At 44.6% G+C, this 20,786-nt stretch overlaps 1 protein-coding gene across 1 annotated transcript in view; it reads right to left on the bottom strand.

Annotated features, from left to right (window-relative positions):
- Nucleotides 1–20,218, bottom strand: part of FBXL7 (F-box and leucine rich repeat protein 7) — a 167,968-nt gene extending 147,750 nt beyond the window's left edge. Inside the window, exon 1 of the mRNA XM_032219994.1 lies at nt 19,708–20,218. Coding sequence (XP_032075885.1) covers nt 19,708–19,747 — 40 coding nt within the window. The 5' untranslated portion in view covers nt 19,748–20,218. The remainder of the gene's footprint in view (nt 1–19,707) is intronic.
- Between the last annotated feature and the right edge of the window lie 568 nt (nt 20,219–20,786).

Here is a 20,786-nt window from a genome sequence, read left to right as displayed (position 1 = left end):
AAAAAGTTTGTTAGGTTAGGTCACAAGTCTGATTCTGCTCCAGCACACTGCTTTCCTTAATGGATAAGAAAGATCATAAGGCTTGGAGGAAAGTTTCTCATACGAATGACATTAGAGTTACCACTTCTTCTCAATACCAAGAGCTGGTATTCTTTCTACATTTTAAAAATCCATTACATGTCTCCTACCTTCCTCCCTTCCTCCTTTATCTACTTCCCATCCGTTTGCCAGGGTTTCCTCTCCTCCCTCAATCTGTCAGCATTCCAACCATTAAGATATCATGAAGCTGCTATTTGGGGGAGAGGAAATTACTTCACCTTATAACACTGCATTCTTTTCCAAACCAGCTGATAGCATTTGCCTGGGGGGGGGGAGGAAGGCTATATCCATATAAAACATGGGGGAAATCGACCTCACATTTCAAAGGAATGAAACTTCCTTGAAATGGAATATTTTATAGCGGCTATCATTAGAGCTATTCTCTATCAGTAGGTCACGTTCCCATCCTTTTTAAAAGTACCTAAACTAGTGATCACCATTAAATCTTGCAGCCTGGGAATTAATTATTCCTTGGATAAAAATGACTTTCCTTTGTCCTGAACTGCTAATTCAACATCCAAAATGCTTTACTGCTTGCCTTGGAAATGGACATGAGACAGCGTGGGGAGGGGACAGAAATATGAGCAAGATGATGTTTCCCCATCTCTCCCCAATATAGCGTTTAGTTTGGATCAGTGGGTCACAACTATCCTGCAAGTTTGTACTCAGAAAATACAAATTTAGTCTGTATTTAGCAGCAGGAAGCAGATGCTTTTTTCATTATATGGTATTCTGTGCCATCTGAAAGTTGTTAAAAAAACTTCTTATTAAAAAAAACGAGACTCTGTAATCCATTCCAATCTTTACCTTCTGGTGAATTCCTCCATGTTGCCGTAGACTGAATTGGAGAAGGGGAAGGAACTGAAGAATTCAGTGCCAATACTTCTTGGCAAATGACATTAGTGGGATTTTTCATATTACCTTCCCCGATATTCATTAGTGTTAGAATAGCCAGGTATTTTAAATGCAGTCTCTCCAAGGTCAAGTGAGCAATTTATATTGTTCAAAGCACCTTGCCATGTTGCACACAGGAGTATTTCACCCATAACCAACGCATTTTATTTATTACGTTGAAGAGCTAGCCTATGTACTTCTCAATGAGACGGAACCAGCAGGCTTCATCTTATGCCTCATTTGCGACAGTATTTATTTTATTGTAACTCAGATTCAAACACAAAAGAACTCCCATCCCGTTTACTGTGGCTGAATGCCCAGAGTTAACTTCTCCCCCGCTTTTTTTTCCAATGCTACTGTTTTAAATACTATATAAGCTGCAAACAGCCTCAGCTTGGTGAAATGGAGATCCAAAGACGTTATGAGCCTTATTCGGCCCAGGTGGGATTTAGCAGTATTTCAAGACTAGAACTGTTGGTGCAAGATTATTTACTGAGAATAGACATCCTGCAAGAAAGCAATCTACTTTAGACCTTATTCAAGTACTGTTTGCTCAGCCATTTTCATCACCAGATTCCCTTTGCCAGAACCATCTGCAATTTAGGGTAGCTTTCAAATTAATTAGCTTTACTGAATGTCTGGTAAAATGCAGCAGTGATTCACTAAAAGATGTCAATGCTGCTGCTTAAGAACCTTGGCTGTACTCCAATCAGTGACGTGCAGTGAGGTTTATGGCTGGTGAGGCAAAAAGAAAGAAAGTGGCTTTTGCCTGCCCCGTTGCTATGTCCGACATAGAGGCGGGACGCCACCACCCACCCACCAGGCACCCCCTCCCCATCTTGCCAGACATTTGGAGCTTCCAAGTTCCCACCCACCCACTCCCCCACCCTGGCCGCCGAAGGTCAGCAGAATATGCCTGAGGCTGGTTCACCTCACTGCTATCCGAGAGATGTTCTTGCCTTGGTAGGACATGTTTCCCTTGAGGCCGTGCCTGCAGTGCGGGAAGGAGGGAGGCAGGCCAGGGGATGGATAGTTCCAGTACGGGGCCTCCGGAGGCTCTGGTAGGCATACGCACATTGGATTTCTGGCACCGGTCCATGCGTAACGGACCGGACCGGCTGAAACCCACATCTGCCACACACCCCACAAAGGTTGGGGACCACTGCTCCAGAAGATATAACTTATCTGTCCCTAGAACAGATCAAATTTAAGCATGGGTATAGGATGAATACCACACTGGTAACTTTTATAGATGACCTGGGGTGGATGATGTAAGGATGACCATTGTTGTTCCAAAGGACCACTCAGCAACCTTCAGTACTATTAACCACAATATCGACTGATGCACTTGGATTGGTTGGGTACAATTTTGGGATGGTTCCCTTCCTACTTGGGAATGTGAATCTAGTTGGTGTGGGAGGAACATAGAGTTTGGAATCTGGACAGTTCATAGTGGCTGCCCTAGTGATCTGTTTTCCCTCCAATCCTGGATATGGAATTCCTAAGAGTCATCCTCCAGTTCAAATGTGATATCATCAATACGCAAATGATGCCCAGCTGTGTATCTACAATACCTTGCAAATCAAATGAGGAATGCTGTAAATCTTGTTCCTTCTTCTAGTACAATACTAGAGGCCATCACAATCTAATTAGGAAGTGTTTTTTTAGGGTTTTTTCAAAATATGAAGAGAAATGGGCTGTAGGGCAGATGATTTATTTCTTTCCTTAAGTGTAGCTTGCCACAAGAGATAAGGATGGAGCTAATTTCCATGGCTTGCCAGAAATGTATAAAAATTGATTCTTCTGGAAGTCCTCTATGGATTGATCAGTGTGGCGTTATCAATTTCTGAATATATAACAATGGATTATTTATGTTATTATACTATCTATTCATTTCAAAGTTGTATATTTTCAAGAGTCTTAGTTAACTGAGGTAAAGAATAAATCATATAAATAAGTTAATGAATAAATACAATTTAGGACTTGGGAATGCATGGTCCAAGAAATAATCATGTCATCTAAATATTATCAGGATGAAGATGCTGGCCCTGGAATCATTGCTAGATTCCTCCTCCTCAGAGAATAAAGTAGTATCCATCTCATGACAAACTTAGCAGAATATGCAGCTCAGGCCCACACATGCCCCAAACATCTAAATGTTATGGCGATATAAAATGTGGGTCACCTTGGCAGGTTAGATCAATATTTGGTGTTCTGACCCCTCCCTCCGTACGCCGAGGCACTCCAAGAAAAGATTACTGCTAGACAATTTATTCACAGTAAATTGACACTGACAAGATCTGGGCAGCAATCCAGACTTCCAAGATAAGAAATACACCCGAGAGCTTCTCCAGCGTTGGTATATTAGTTGAATCCTGCAAACAGCCACCTCCCAAAGTCTCTCCTTATATACTCTCTTGGGAGGAGCCTAATTACAGCCACCTGGGTCCAATTATCTTCTGTATCTGCGTAGTTGCTCTCGGCGTTTATCTGCCCGCCTTTGCCTGGCGTCCGGGACCAACTCCCTTAGCTCCTCCCCACTGCTCCAAGGCCTGACGTCATGGGCACACTCCCTTTGGCTTTTACCGCTGCTCCATGCCTCAGGCACCTCCTGGTGGCCAACCAGCCTCTCTGGCGTCCGGGACCAACTCCCTTAGCTCCTCCCCACTGCTCCAAGGCCTGACGTCATGGGCACACTCCCTTTGGCTTTCACCACTGCTCCATGCCTCAGGCACCTCCTGGTGGCCAACCAGCCTCTCTTGTCCCTGCTCAGAATTGGAACCCTGTCCAGGGTCCTCCACTTCTTCCACAGCCGACTCATAGGGCCCCTCGCTATCGGAATCTGTTTGCAGCTCCAACGGCTCCTGCTGGGCCACAACAGTTTGGTATCCATTTTCACTTGAGATTCAACAATAACAATTTGCATCAATTTAAAATAGTAGACTGCCCATCCTCCCAAGGTTAAAATAAATGTTCAAATGGCTACAGAGGTTGATCTGGTTCTATTCCTACTAAAAGTCATATTGTTTCTTTTTTAAAGACATCACATTTTGGTTAGCATAGAAATCCACACCTACCTGCACTCTGTTATAACCATCCCACATAGTCTAAAAACAGCCAGTGTTTTGTTTCAAGAGCTCGACTTGGTATTTGAAAGATGGCAAAATGAAAATAAAGACTGAAACAATAAATTGCCCATTCCTTCCTTGGTTTGGATGCAAGAAGTCTTATTTCTTAAAAACTTAACATTTTTGTGGTTGCATGATGACAGTAAAAAAAAAAAAAACCTCCTTTGGCTTTTCCACTAGATTAAGAAACGCAGGGAGCGATAGAAGAGCCGAGGTGGCGCAGTGGTTAGGGTGCAGTACTGCAGGCCACTTCAGCTGACTGTTATCTGCAGTTCAGCGGTTCAAATCTTACTGGCTCAAGGTTGACTCAGCCTTCCATCCTTCCGAGGTGGGTGAAATGAGGACCCAGACTTTGAGGGCGATATGCTGACTCTGTAAACCGCTTAGAGAGGGCTGAAAGCCCTATGAAGCGGTATATAAGTCTAACTGCTATTGCTATTGCTATATAAAATATTACTTTCTCAAAGGCAAAGAGGGTAATACAACTTGCTTGTATGAGTCTCTTAAACAGAAACCTATAACCCTACAACTTCTAAATGTAAGGCAAACCACAAACAATACTTAATTTGTCATATAAGTAGAACATGGAACATAATGTTGCATTACATCTTTTCTTCAAAATGTAACATTCCAGAGTTCCAGCCATTACCTTTAAGCTGGCTAATCTTCTCTCCGTTCTCTTGTTTTTCAGCTGAACATCTGTACAATAACCCATGAATAAGTGGGAGAAGGATTAACATGCCAGTATGTTCATGATTGCCCTAGAATTTTATTACCTCTTATCCTCTGAAGCCTCTCCTTTATTTGAGCTTCACTATGATGTTTTCTTCATCATCTATACCTGTTGTGGCCCGGCAGGAGCCGTTGGAACTGCCGCCAGACTCCGACAGCGAGGGGTCTTATGAGTCGGCCCTGGAGGAGGTGGAGGAGCCTGGACAGGGTTCCGACTCCGAGCAGGGCGAGGAGAGACTGGTTGGCCACCAGGTGGCATCTGAGCCTTGGATCAGTGGGGAGGAGACAAGAGTGAGTGATCCAGAAAACACCTGTGAGTTGTTCCGGGATGCACGCCGTCGAAGGGCTACTCAGCGTCAAGAACAACGGCGTAATTACAAGAGGTGATTACGCTCAGCTGATGCTCATTAAGATCCTCTCCTGATTATAAAAGAGACTGCTTGTGCCACGCCTTTCTGCAGAAGTCAACGTTAAGGACTAACAAGAAACAAACTTGGTAGGCTGGATTGCTGCCAGAGTTGGTTTGCATTGCTGCCAAGTTTTGTAGGACTTGCTGCCAGAGTGCTTATCTCCTTGTTTATGTGGCTTGCAGCCAACGAGAGTCTGGACTGATTAAAAGAAACATTCTCATTTACGTTGGTTTCGGCTTTCATTCCTGAACGGAGGAGGGGGGTCAGAACATATACCCATGGAAATCAAGTCTCATTATGACTTCAGCAATTTCCACCCTACACATCTGAAGAAGTAAGCTGCACTTCACAAAATATAATGCGTTTTAATAAAATTTATTAGATGGACAAGGGATACAAGACTCTTGGCTTTTTTCCCCCACCAATAGACTAACATAGGTCTCATCTTACAAGGTCTACTCCTTAAAGATTTTTTTTTCTCCCTAGTATTTCGACAAGGGGGGATAACAGGTAGATCCCAATCAGTATTTAAAAATCCAATGAATTAGTTGTATTTACATCACTGAATTCAAAGCAATATTTCTAGGGAAAATAAGAAAATTGGTGCCAGCTTGAAACAGTCAAAGTTTTTACCCAAGTTTTATGTTTATTAGTGAAGTATAACAGCAAAAGATGGCTTAATACTTACACTTATTTTTAATTTCTATAATATTCATGATTTCTATATTATGTTGTAGTTCTTCAAAATGAGATTCTTCTTTTTTGACTTTGTTCAAATAGAACCTTCCTTTTTTTTCATTTTGTATAAACATTAGTGTCTCAAACCCCAACAGTAAACTATGCAGTGCTAGCCTCAACTACACACAAACTCACATAATATTAACTAAATTTTTGCTCACATTAAATGCAATCTTTTATCAATTTATAACTTGCACGAAATCAAGTATTGCTCTGTTTGAACTCACACTAATTGTAATCTACCTGTATAACTGCAAAACTTACATTTCTTTGTGCATGTCAAAGTGTCACTAGTGTCTTTCTGGTTACAAATCTAAGGAAATAATGACACACATATATATAAAATATATATGATTTACACTCACTAATTGTAGGTAGTTTGGGTTTTTTTATGAGGACCGGATTGTTGTTGGGGGCAATATGCTGACTCTGTAAACCGCTTAGAGAGGGCTGAAAGCCCTATGAAGCGGTATATAAGTCTAACTGCTATTGCTATTGCTATTTTAAAGTAGTGGGCTCCCTTGCATATTTCCAACTACAGTTTACAGATGATGAAAAAGTTAACTCTCATCAGACTTAAGCTAAAATGTAAAATGAGGTATAAGGAATATGTGCTTAAGATTTCAGTTGCCAATAATGAGGAACAGCTACTCTGCAGGAAAGATTGAGAGAAAGGACTCAATAAAATGCAAATAGCTATGTGTAGGTTTTACTAAATCCAGCTTTCATTATGATGGATTTCTATGGAACAATGGGAAGGGCATGAGAGAATCTAGTTAGGAAAGTGCAGCTCCAGGATTTAAATGAGATGTATCAATTATGCTGGAACTTAAAAAAAAAAACCTCTTCTACTCTTTATCAACAGTAGATAGTTCTGATGTTTTTTTCCTGCATCTATAGAATAGATAAATACATCACTACACACACATACACACACACACACACACACACACACACACACACACATCTAATAACAGCATAGATGCTTCCTTGAGTTAATCAAATAAAGATAGGATGAAAATTTTATGACAAATAAATAAATAAAACAATTATTGTCTCCTTTCCATTAAAGATCGACCTATTAGATCGCACAGGTTAGGCCTCCTCCGAGTTCCATCCGCCAGTCAGTGCCGACTGGCGACTACGCGGAGGAGAGCCTTCTCAGTAGCAGCTCCGACCCTTTGGAACGAGCTCCCCGTGGAGATTCGGACCCTCACCACCGTCCAAACCTTCCGCACAGCCCTTAAGATCTGGCTATCCCGTCAGGCCTGGGGATAAGATTCTAATTCGCCCCCACCCGAATGTTGAATGAAAGTTGTGTTTATTGCTTTATTTTATTTTTTTCTTATTCACGTATTGTCTTATGTTTTGTCTTACACTCGCCCTCCCATGAATTGTAAGCCGCCCCGAGTCCCCTCAGGGAAAAGGGCGGCCTATAAATCACAAATAAAATCTAAAAAAAAAATCTAAAAAGGAATCCCAAAATCAACCAACCAAGAAAACTGTACAAATTACAAAAATGTAAACCATTAGAATGGCAGTTTCTTTTTAAAATTTATATGCCGCCCAATCCCGAAGGACTCCGGGTGGCTTACAAAAAGAAGAAGAGGAAGAAAAAAAATAAGAAAAGGACAGATTTAAAATCACAACACATGCATTCGTTCTAATTGGGGCTGGACCTCAACAATGAGGTCAACAGCCCCAGGCCTGCCGGAATAGCCAGGTTTTAACAGCTTTCCTGAAGGCCATGAGAGTGGGTATGGTCCGGATCTCTGGGGGTAGCTGGTTCCAAAGGGTTGGAGCAGCCACAGAGAAGGCCCTCCTCCGGGGAGCCACCAGCCGACATTGTCTGGCTGAGGGCATCCGAAGGAGGCCCACCCTGTGGGATCTTAACGGCCGCTGGGAGGTATGTGGCAGTAGGCGGTCTCGCAGTTGGTCTTGCCTGAATTGCTATTTTAGCAGTTGGGATAGGAGGCTCCAGTAGAGGGTATTAACACGCCCAGTTGGCCACGAGACTGGGATGAAGCTGAAGCCACGCCTCTGTGTTCCACCCTTGACTTCCACACCTCATTCAACTATACATCATTCATAACAGGGCAGGGTGGAAACTCATGAATTAGCACATTAGTGTTGAAAATGCCCTTTCTGAAAGTTGGCAGCATTTTCAAGAAGATATCTCCCTTGATCATAACTGTCAGACAGCTTCTCAAGAGATAAGGTCGTCCAGCAATAATCAGTTCCCAAAATATACAGAGCCGAGGTGATGCAGTGGTTAGGGTGCAGTACTGCAGGCCACTTCAGCTGACTGTTATCTGCAGTTCGGCTGTTCAAATCTCACCGGCTCAGGGTTGACTCAGCCTTCCATCCTTCTGAGGTGGGTGAAATGAGGACCCAGACTGTGGGGGCGATATGCTGACTCTGTAAACCGCTTAGAGAGGGCTGAAAGCCCTATGAAGCGGTATATAAGTCTAACTGCTATTGCTATTGCTATGCAGGATTTTATGTAACAATATACATACCTATGCCCACAATGCGGGTAGCACAATGTGTCCAATGATAAGCTAGTGAATGTTTAAGAACTGGCTTTGCCAACTCCATTGCTAGTGCCCAAACTCCATTAGCCAAGCAGCAGCTGAATGGCATGGAAGGCAGAGTGGCCCAGCACTGCTTTCAAACAGCTTGCAAAATTCTAGAAAATGTAACAACTGGTTCTTGCAAGTGTGAATGTATTCATCATCACTTGCTCCCTTTAGCACCCTGGCCATAGAATTCTGGATTAGGTGCAGTTTCCAGACCACCTTCCAAAGCACCCCTACAGAAAACACATTTAATAGTTGTGTGTTCTGACCCCCTTTGTCCCACACCAAACTGTAGCCAGTTTTTTTCTTATGGACATTGCAGCAGCACAGAACTTTGCCACTGCATACGTGGTCACCGGGTTAGTGTCCTGGAGGAGGAAGCCTAGATAATAATGGTCTGCCCTCCCTGGCAATCTCTCTAATAAGGGGAGAATGTGTGCAGACCTACAAGCTCTGTATAGCTCGCAGTGTAATAGAACATGTGAATTATCTTCCACTTCTCCTTTACCACATATACAAACCCGTTCTGCTATAGGTGTTCTCTTATACCTGCCCTGGAGGAGTGCTGAAGGAGGAATGTTAAATCTGGCTCGGAAGAAAGCTATTCTTTGTTTTGGGGGAGATCATTTAGATATCTTGCCGATGTGGCTTCCTATGAGTTTTATTTGAGTGTGGGGCTAGAGCAAGGTCAGTTCATGGTGGCAAATACAGCCTTCGAGAGCCGATCTGTAGGTAATCTGAAATATGAGCAAAGTCAGCAATCTCAATGAAGTAAACTGTTTGCCATTTAGGAATGGAAAGGATCCCGGGCCAGAGCTTCAGCTTCGTAGCTGCTTCACTGGCATGGTGCCCAGACAGCATGTTGGAAAGATATGGATGTGACAAAAGCTGTCTTCCCTGAAGTATGGTAGTTAGAGAAAAATGGTTTGCCCTGGGCCTCACGCAAAGATAAGCAGAGGCAGTATTGCATGATATATGGAAGCACTAACAAGGGAAGATTGGATAATCAGGGACATAAAGTGCAGCTACTACTCAGTCAGACGCAACCTCCTCTTTATCTCATTTTGGAGAGATACAAGTAGACAGGCTTACTTATCTCTGTCTGGGCATATCTGAGAGCATTTAATGGATGGTCTCACAAAATGGAGGGACTTGCTATTTATGAAATAGCGGTAGTTGCTACGGTAGGGATGGTCACTTATAAACTCTCCTTATCAGAAGGTAAGCTGGTGAAGTAATCCCCTGGCTTCTCCTGCTCTTCCAGGAAGCTGTCTTCCTCACTATCTTTGTCTTTTTTATATATAGATAGCAGTGGTGGGTTTCAAAAATTGTTCGAATCTACTCTGTGGGTGTGGCCTCCTTTGTGGGAGTGGCTTGCCGCCCATGTGACCGGATGGGAGTGGCTTGCCACCCATGTGACCGGATATGAAGATGCCGACGACACTTGTCAGAACCACCTTAAATTACCTCACACACAGCCCTGGCATGCATGAGAATAGGATGTAAACTTGTTTTTTTAAAGGCATCTTTGGTTTGCGTTAAAACAACTTCAACACACGCAATGTTCTGATTGCACCACAAACGCAGGAGTCATCCTTACCTTCCACAGAGGCACTGAGTTTTATAAATAGGAGCATGATAGTGTAGAATAATCATATCCAAGGACCAGTGGTGGGTTTCAAAAAATTTTGGAAGCTCTTCTGTAGGTGTGGCCTGCTTTCCGGGTCCACTGGTGGAACCTCTTCTAACCGGTTCGGTAGATTTGACGAACCGGTTCTACCGAATAGGTGCGAACTGGTAGGAACCCACCTCTGATAGATAGATAGATAGATAGATAGATAGATAGATAGATAGATAATGATGATGATGATAGATAGATAGACAGACAGACAGACAGACAGACAGATAGATGATAGATAGATAGATAGATGATGATAGGTAGGTAGGTAGGTAGGTAGGTAGGTAGGTAGGTAGGTAGGTAGGTAGGTAGGTAGATAGATAGATGATAGATAGATAGATAGATAGATAGATAGATAGATAGATAGATAGATGATGATGATGATAGATAGATAGATAGATAGATAGATAGATAGATAGATAGATAATGATGATGATGATAGATAGATAGATAGATAGATAGATAGATAGATAGATAGATAGATAGATAGATAGATAAGCACCCTTCCAAACAAAGTACTGAGTCGCAGCCATTGAATATTTAATTTTTTTTAAATCCATGCCTATGTGAGGCCAGAAGCAAGCTTAAAAAATTAACAATAACGGTGCTAGAGATTTGTGCTCTACTTATGCTTGAAACAGAATGTGAGCTCAGTCTAAAAAAAGCTCTTTTTACTGTATGATTATGTGGGAGTATAATTACCCCATATATTGGATGGATATTACTTGAATATTTTGGAACAAAGCACTTTGGTGCGGTGCTGCTGTTTGTGCCTTCTTTCAAATAATAAAATGTTTTGGAGATGTCATGTCTCTGGAGTCATCTTTGGTCACAATTAACAGTCGTTCTGCTATTACTGCTTTAATAGATAGGAAGATCGGAAATAAATAAGACTAGACTCACAAAACAATCTAGAACAATGGAAGTTTTTGATGCTCTTCAAAAAACCGCCATGCATATGACATCAGTGGTGGGATTCAGGCGGTTCGCACCTATTCGGGAGAACCAGTTGGTAACTTTCTAAGTAGTTTGGAGAACCGGTTGTTGGAAGAAATCTTTTGTTTTTCCCCACTTTACAGGGCTAATCCTGTAAGGAAGGCAGGAAGGAAACATTCTGGTGTTGTTTCTAGCCTAATCTTTATTGCCCTGCTTACAGAAACTGCCTTTCCAGTTAACCCTATTACATTGTAACAGCTAAGGTGAAGCGCCCATCGACCTGAGTGACCTTGAGTTGGCCACGCCCACCCAGTCACATGACCACCGAGCCCCATCTATCCAGATAGTCATTAGGGCAGAGAACCGGTTGTTAAATTATTTGAATCCTACCACTGTATGACATGCAAGAAACTTCCAGCCTATACATGCCTAAAAAACTCGTCCAGCAGCCAAAGGTAATGGAAGGAAGGAAGGAAGGAGGGAGGGAGGGAGGGAGAGAGGTGATAATTGAGTGATCACATCTTGAAAATTATTTCATTTTTATTTTTCTCATTTAAGTTCAACTGCAGACGTCTCACCCAATTGTTAGGGGATTGAACTATTATTTTAATTAGCACCCAAAGACTTGCCTCAAGGGGAGGTCACGTACGGAGTTGCATTATGGGTGTGCATACGTGCGTGCATGCTTTCAGCATTCTGTGCCAAAAAGTTTAGCTGTCACTGGTATATAGGGTCTCCTGCTTGAACAGGGGAATTGGACTAGAAATCACCCAAGGATCCTTCCAGCTCTATTCTGATTGATTGAAGAAAGATTGTAAAACAGGGCAACCCCACTTAACAATAGCAGATATTGAGGGGGGGAAAAGTAAATGGCTTTTCCATAAATACTTAGGTTCTACTTGGAAGAGGACATGCTTCCGTTCTAAGCTTGACTTTCCTGCTTGAGACAGGAGCTTGGCCTTGAACATAACTGCTGTGTGAATCATCTAGGAAGGCAAGAATGGAAATAAGAGAAATCCCATATGAGCCACAAATAAAAGAGAAAAAAGACACCAGAAGGGTTACAAAAAAAAAAAAAAATCCCAAGCTAAGAGCAGTCAAAAAAACATCAGAGATAACTGAAAAATCAGTTGGGGAATTTGCCTTCGGAAACTGATGGACCCATTTGGGTACCAAAAAGAGTTTCTGCATGTTCCTGTGGAGGCATTTGCCTTTTCTTCAAAGTAATGACTTATGAAACCTAACAGATTTACACTGGACACTAGACAATATCAAAATAGAAGGTATGGGGGGGAAGACATTAACACCAGTACAGAGGTGGGTTCCTACCAGTTCACACCTATTCAGTAGAACCGGTTCGTCAAATCTACCGAACCGGTTAGAAGAGGTTCCACCAGTGGACCCGGAAAGCAGGCCACACCTACAGAAGAGGTTCCAAAATTCTTTGAAACCCACCACTGGTCCTTGGATATGATTATTCTACACTATCATGCTCCTATTTATAAACTCAGTGCCTCTGTGAAAGGTAAGGATGACTACTGCGTTTGTGGTGCAATCAGAACATTGCGTGTGTTGAAGTTGTTTTAACGCAAACCAAAGATGCCTTTTAAAAAACAAGTTGACATCATATTCTTATGCATGCCAGTGCTGTGTGGGAGGTAATTGAAGGTGGTTCTGACAAGTGTCGTCGGCATCTTCATATCCGGTCACATGGGTGGCAAGCCACTCCCATCCGGTCACATGGGCAGCAAGCCACTCCCACAAAGGAGGCCACACCCACAGAGTAGGTTCGAACAATTTTTGAAACCCACCACTGCTTTAGAGCAACATGATCGAGTCATGTGACGTATCGCAATGTATTGCCTTTACGGAGCTGGGGTGGGTGTAGCCTGTGGGTAACACATCCGGCCTGCAGGCTGCCAGTTTGACACCTCTGCTCTGCAAAAAAAGAGGAATTTGCAGTAGAAAATCTTCCCCCCTGGAAGCTGCAGCAAATTCCTTCCATTTCAAGCCTGAGAATAGCAACCTGGTTCCATTTGTAGTGGGAAATGTTTAAACAATACGATTCAGGGGCATCAGTTGAGCAGATCACCAAATGTGGGCTTAGCAAGGGGGAGTAAGAACTTTTCTCACTAGTTCCCATTCGGGATTTTAGCATCCGGAAGTCAGCTGGACAGAATGTTAAAGAACATTGAGCCGAGGTGGCGCAGTGGTTAAATGCAGCACTGCAGGCTACTTCAGCTGACTGCAGTTCTGCAGTTCGGCTGTTCAAATCTCACCGGCTCAGGGTTGACTCAGCCTTCCATCCTTCCGAGGTGGGTAAAATGAGGACCCGGATTGTTGTTGGGGGCAATATGCTGACTCCGTAAACCGCTTAGAGAGGGCTGAAAGCCCTATGAAGCGGTATATAAGTCTAACTGCTATTGCTATGGCAGTTTGCTTCTGCCATGTGCAGCATGTGAGCCCACTCGGTGTGGTTTTTAAATCAAATGTACAGCCCAATATATTGCATTAATCCAACTAATCACAGTTAACCAAGCCACCCATAGTTAAGCCAGGTTTGGACCCAGCCAATACATCCAGCTTGTTCTCCATGGTAAAGCAGGACATAAAGTGAGAATTTGGACATTAACGTGAAACCTATTGGGTCAGGCTGGACAGCCTCTCAGGGCCCCTTTACTTCTATATTAAAAAGCCACATAGACAGAGGTTGGAGCTTGGAAAAGAACAGGAAGCAAGGGCCTAACCACAAGATGTTCCTATGTCAAAACCTATGTCAAAACCTAATGTCAAAAGTCCAATGTTCAATTAAAGTTTGTTATGACACGTACTCCATAAGAAAAGGGAGAAGTAAGACCCCATCTCCTTATAAGGCTTTCTCCTCAAGGTAACCACTAAGAAATGAGTTAAGTGTTCCCGTGTTACGCTGCCTTTGAGAATAAGAACGTGTGCTTGATAAGGAAGGTTGTTCAGAATGGTTCACTGACAAAAATGGCGCCCGACAAAAGCGCGCCCGACTAAACCGCGGTGACAAAACCGTGAGTTCTAAACCGCGCTGACGAATGTGTGCTGAAGCGCGCCGACAACAGTGCGCCGACTGAAGCGCACTCTAAACCAACCCTAACCCTAACCCTACCCTAAACCTGACCCTGACCTAACCCTAACCTTACCTTAACTTAAATCACACTTCTGTCGGCAAGCTGTTGTCGGCGCATTGATGACGTCGCGGTTTTAGGCACCGCAGTTTTGTCGGCGGCGCTTTTGTCATGCGTCATTTGTCGGGTCACGGTTCAGAACTTGCAATGCTAAGCCATGGGCTAGCTTTCTGAACCTGGCTGCCAAATAAACTTTTCCTGTATCCTGAGAAGTCTAAAGCCTGTCATTTTCTGCAACAGTGGCAGCCTAGAAGTAATATTTGAGGAAAATTTCCAGGGGGAATAAGCAATCTTATTTATCAAGTTTTGATGCCAGTAATTTTTTTATGGTAGCTGTTATTTTACAAAGAGGAGGGATAGTAACTGAATTACTGGGTCCCTTTTTTGTGCCAAAGTGGAAAGTCAAGCTGTCCAATTGATAAAGTTTTAGAACAGGGTTGCCAAACTCCTGCCGGCAGGCCGAATTAATCATGCGCTGTCTACGCCCAGGCCCAGTTTAGTGAAGGGGGGAAAAGTCCTGATATGTCACGTGACACCGCCTTGACGACATGAGTTTGACACCCCTGCTTTAGAAAGTAAATCGCAAAGCTATCTCATGGGTAGTGGGTCATGTAAAACAATCAAGTTGTTGGAGATCCAAATCCAATGCCACGAATTCTTCAGCGCATAAGACCATAAGCAGGAAGTAGAATACTGATGGAAAGTTAAGGATTTACTCCAGTGTCCTTTTTTAATCATTCCATCTGTTCTTTGTCAAAGAGATTGTTCATTCCTACTTTTCTTTCCTGACACATATGTGTTCTGCCCCCCTCCCTCGTCCCACACCAACACACACTCCGAGTCAAAGATAAGTTACGGCATTTAATGAACAGACAGACAGGTCCTTGGCAGCAAACCGGCACAGACAAGCTTGGGCAGCAATCCAGCACAGATAAGGCTTGGCCTACCAAGCTCACAATAATGTTCTCCGACATTCAATCTTGTGTTGACTTCTGCAAAGAAGGCCGTGTGCACAAGGAGTCTTTTTATAGTCTGGAGAGGAGCTAATGACCACCAGCTGTGCAATTAGCGAAGTGCCCATTGACCTGAGTGACATTGAGTTGGCCACACCCACCCATCACAAGACCACCAAGCCCCGCCTACCCAGCTGGTCATTAGGGCAGAGGACCGGTTGTTAAATTATTTGAATCCCACCACTGCATCATTCCATTGTGGTCACTACACTTCTACTAAAGGATTCTATAAGGCAGACACAATGCTACACATCTAAATGCAAATGTAAGTGGAATGAAATTGCGAGGTAGCATTTAAACAGAACAGCTGGAGCACATTAAACCCTGCCTCTCTCCTCTTGTCCCTGGGGTTGAAAAACTTGCCATTGAGTCAGGAAACAGTTCTGGGCTATACCGTACAATACAGATTCTTGAAATATCAGAAACAACTACAAAAGATGACACAGAATCCATGTGGTACCCAAACCCTCCTTCAGTAAGGGAAATATCATTATTTCCTGAAAGAATGTTCAACTGTTATAATCTGAAATTCCGAGGAAATGAACACTTGGATGTGAATCTGGAATTGTGGCAACAAACTTATTGTAATGTTTCGGCGCGCATAACCTATGCACAATATTGGAAAAAAAAAATACACCATCGGAGCTAGATATAATCAGAAAAGGGTTGGCCTGTGCAGAAGCAGATAGGCTCCTCTTGAGCTTGAAAATAAAGGGGAATCAATATTTTGAAGTCTGGAATAGATTTTATGACTGGTATAAGACAAGGGGACAAGACTGGGACAAACTGTATGTACTGTGATTGGACAGAAGGATTGATAATGTATAAGTAGGCTAATTGTCAATAGTTGTGACTAGCTGTATATAATGTGAATGTATGTCACTCCGACTTCGCGCCACTGCATTGTTTTAAATGTAAAAATAATAAAAAATATGGGGGGGGAAAAAACAACAAAGGGTTCTGTGGGTTTTTAGAAGCCAGAAAGGGTGTGAGGAGAAAGTAGTGAATTGGATATGCCTTCACTTTCATTTTGCCACTGTCTTCTTGCAGAAAGATTGGTCATCGTTATGTCACTGGGTAAAGAGGGATTTGCAGCTGAAGATATAGTGGATAAGTAAAAGGCAAGACAAAACTTAGCCAATTTGAACAGATTTCAGATCTGTAATGCCACATCAACTGCATTCTACCATTCTTGGTCTTCTTTGAGAATTCCTGGAGGACTGGGGAAGGAAGGAAGGAAGGAGGATCCAGGAACTACAAACCTGTCAATTTAATGTCTATATTAGGCAATTTTCTTGAACAGATTAAATAGAATTTTGTGCAATTGGATAGACACGCTCCAATTAACAGATGCCAGGATGAATTTGTTGCAGATTATATCTTTTTCTTGTAATAGACCGAGGAATGCGAAGAATCCGCTTACCAGGACTTTAGCAAGCCCTTCACCTTAATAAAACGATAAATATGGACTAGATCACTGGTCCTCTCTTAGGAACTGAACCGCGCAAGTGACGGGTGAATGAGAGAAGCGAAGTGCGGATCTAGGTTGCGCATGAAACCACCACCATCACCCCAGCCAGGGGAAATTGTCTTCCACAAAACCAGATCCTGGTGCCAGGAAGGTTGAGAACTAGATGAAGCTACTGCTAGATGGATTCACATTTGACTGAATGCCTGTCCTCAGAGAATGCTAATGAATAGCTCCAGCTTCAGGGAAATACTGAATGGAGAGGCATAGGGCTTTGTCCTGGATCCAATGTGTTTAAAAAGTTTGCCAGTGTCTTGACTGAGGGACTGAAACAATGCTTATAAGTTTGCAAATTGCACAAAACTGTGAGGGGTGGCTAATATTTTAGATCAGTGTTTCTCAACCTTGGCAACTTGAAGATGTCCGGACTTCAACTCCCAGAATTCTGGGAGTTGAAGTCCGGACATCTTCAAGTTGCTAAGGTTGAGAAACACTGTTTTAGATGAAAGAAGAGTAAGAATAAAAAAGAAGAAGGCTAGGGAGACTTGAGCAATAGGCTGAATGAATAGGATGGGCTTCAATTTGGTCATACCATGGTTTCTGATGCGGGGTTTTTTAATCTTCAATTAGAGACCAACAGTTTTCTTTATCTGGGTTGAATTAATTAATTAATACGAATGTGTTCCTTCACAAAATTCCATTATACAGTTCTGATTCTCACTTCCTGATAAATGGGTGCAATAGTAGCAATAGTTAGACTTATATACCGCTTCATAGGGCTTTCAGCCCTCTCGAAGCGGTTTACAGAGTCAGCATATTGCCCCCAACAACAATCTGGGTCCTCATTTTTACCCACCTCGGAAGGATGGAAGGCTGAGTCAACCTTGAGCCTAGTGGGATTTGAACAGCCGAACTGCTGAACTGCAGTCAGCTGAAGTAGCCTGCAGTGCTGCATTTAACCACTGCGCCACCTCGGCTCTCGGGTGGGAGAAATTGAGTTGTCAATGCTCTGTGGACAATTCTGGTTAGTGAAGTTAACAAACTAATCCGTGCTGGAAGAGATTCTCGGTATGAAAGTGCCAGAAGGATTCATCTTTAGAATAGACGATAAATTCTATATGACTCTCGATTAAGAGAGGAACGAGAAGGATATACAACGGACACCCACACTACTCACAAAACTCTTCGGTGACACCAGCATTACAAAGTGAGTAGGGATGGCGTTCTTGCCTACGTTCAACCTACTAATATATTATTTATTCAGCCTATGGTGTACAGGGCCAGGGAAGCTACAATACTATGCGCTAATATACAGGGTAGTCTTCAGTTTACAACCAAAATTGAGCCCCAAAGTTATGTTGCTCAGTGAGAAATTTGTCAAGTGGGTTTTCCCTCGTTTTACCACTTCTCTTACCACCTCACTTAAACCAAATCACTGCAGTTGTTCAATTAGCAGGGCAGTTAAGTGAATCTGGTTTCTCCCATTCATTTTGCACGTCAGAAGGTCGCAAAAGGTGATCACGTGACACACACACACACCCCTCCCAGGAGATTGCAACCGGCATAAACGTGAGTCAGTTGTCAAGCATCGGAATGTAAATCGCCTGACCCTGGGGCTGCAACAGTCATTAAGTGTGGAAAAACGGTCATAAGTCACCGTTTGCAGTGCCATTGTAACTTTGAACTGGCATTAAGAGACCTGTTATAAGGTCTGTAATTGTATAGAGCCAATGTAGCGCAGTGGTTAGGGTGCAGTGCTGCAGGCCACTTCAGCTGACTGTTATCTGCAGTTCGGCGGTTCTAATCTCACCGGAAGGTTGACTCAGCCTTCCATCCTTCCGAGGTGGGTGAAATGAGGACCCAGACTGTGGGGGCGATATGCTGACTCTGTAAACCACTTAGAGAGGGCTGAAAGCCCTATGAAGCGGCATATAGTCTAACTGCTATTGCTATTGCTAATGAGGACCCAGATTGTTGGGGGCAATATGCTGACTCTGTAAACCGCTTAGAGAGGGCTGAAAGCCCTATGAAGCGGCATATAAGTCTAACTGCTATTGCTATTGCTAATGAGGACCCAGATTGTTGGGGGCAATATGCTGACTCTGTAAACCGCTTAGAGAGGGCTGAAAGCCCTATGAAGCGGCATATAAGTCTAACTGCTATTGCTATTGCTAATGAGGACCCAGATTGTTGGGGGCAATATGCTGACTCTGTAAACCGCTTAGAGAGGGCTGAAAGCCCTATGAAGCGGCATATAAGTCTAACTGCTATTGCTATTGCTAATGAGGACCCAGATTGTTGGGGGCGATATGCTGACTCTGTAAACTGCTTAGAGAGGGCTGAAAGCCCTATGAAGCGGCATATAAGTCTAACTGCTATTGCTATTGCTACTATTGCTATTTGTATACACAATTCTTGTTTCTTATTCAGCCTAACAGCTCCTCGGCTCAAACTTTAACAAGAGGGGGGCGTGCGGGGGGGGGGGGCGAGGGAAGCGAGCCCTTTGTCCCATCCCGTCCCTCTCCGAAGCAAGGAGCGTCCAAACTCCCACTAAGTTGTACTGCAAATATATCGGGGAATTCAACTACGGGTCCGTTGCAGCAACCAGCGGCAGATGCGCCAAGCCACTCAGGGAGGGAAACCGCAAAGCCTGCCTTGAACTTTAGAAGCTGCCGTCCGGGATCGCGAGAGAGGGGCGGCGACCCTCCTCTCCCCTCGCCGCGCTCCCAAGCGGAGCGTCTGCAAAGGCTCCCAGCCTCTTGGAAGCGGCTGGAGTTGCGCCCGGCTCCCCCGTCCCACGCGCGCCTCTCTCGCTCCCTCGGTGACAATCCAAGGGAACTCCAACCGTCTTTGCGCCCGGGCGCAGCGGGGACTTACCGTCACTGCTGCCGTACTGCTTGCCATGGTTTGCGCCCATCCTGAAGGCTTCATGCTCCCGTCGTCCCGCTTCTCCCAACAGCCAGCATGTCGAAGCCCAAAGGTTTGGGGCTGGGCAGGAAGGCAGGAAGGAACAAAGGGAGTGGGGGAGACCCCCACTAGTGGGATGGGGCGTGGGGGCGCCTGCATCCTCCGAATGCTCCTTTTCCTCTACGTTGCCCCCCCCCTCTCCTTGCAAAGGACGGCGGAGCAAGCTTGACAAGCCGAGGCCACGGCGTCTCCCCAAAGGAGGGACGCGAACAAGGACGGGAGCTGGGGCTGGTAATCCACGGGGAGGCTCCGGCAGTCCAAGGCGGGAAGGGAGGCGGCGAGGCGCGCTGGTTTGTCTGCAAAAGGCTGGCGGAGGGAAGGGCAGCGGTCTTCCTCCCCGCCGGCGCTCCAACTTCGTCGTGGGTCTCTTCCTTCCCGCCTCCCCCTGGTGGTCGAAGTCCCGTCCGAAAGTTCCCGGGTTTTGTCCTGCTCTCTCTCTCTCTCCTACCCCGCCCCGCGCTCCAGTCCTTGCGCCTCGGGCTTTTGGTCAGCGGGAGGCGCCTCCTTCCCTCCGTCGATCGGCGCTTGGAAGCGGAGCGCGAGAGGCCGGACGCGCGCACGGGGGGAGAGGAAGCGCCAGCAGACAAAAGCGGCTGCGGTGCGAGACAAAGGACGCGGCTTTCCAAGGAGCCGTGGAAGAGCGAAGTGATCCGTTCCGATGGGTGTTTCCAATCTCTCTCTCTCCCTGGGTCTCTCTCCCTCCCTCTCCCTCCCTCCCATTCTCTCGCTTTCCCTCTCTCCCTCCATCTCTCTGTCTCTCTCTTCCCTCCCTCTCCCTCTCTGTCTCCATCTCTCTCCCCTCCCTCCCCCTTTCTTTCCCTCTCTCCCCCCGCCCTCTTTCTGTTCCCCTCCCTCCATCTCTCCGTCTCTCTCTCCTCCCTCCCTCCCCCTTTCTTTCCCTCTCTCCCGCCCTCTTTCTCTGTTCCCCTCCCTCCCCCTCTCTCCCCCCCCTCTCTTCCCGTCCCCCTCCATCTCTCTGTCTCTCTCCT

This window comes from Thamnophis elegans, chromosome 6 (assembly GCF_009769535.1).
Source record: "Thamnophis elegans isolate rThaEle1 chromosome 6, rThaEle1.pri, whole genome shotgun sequence".
NCBI lineage: Eukaryota > Metazoa > Chordata > Lepidosauria > Squamata > Colubridae > Thamnophis > Thamnophis elegans.
Note: the sequence above shows the minus strand (reverse complement) of the source record. Positions and strands in the feature narration are given on the sequence as shown.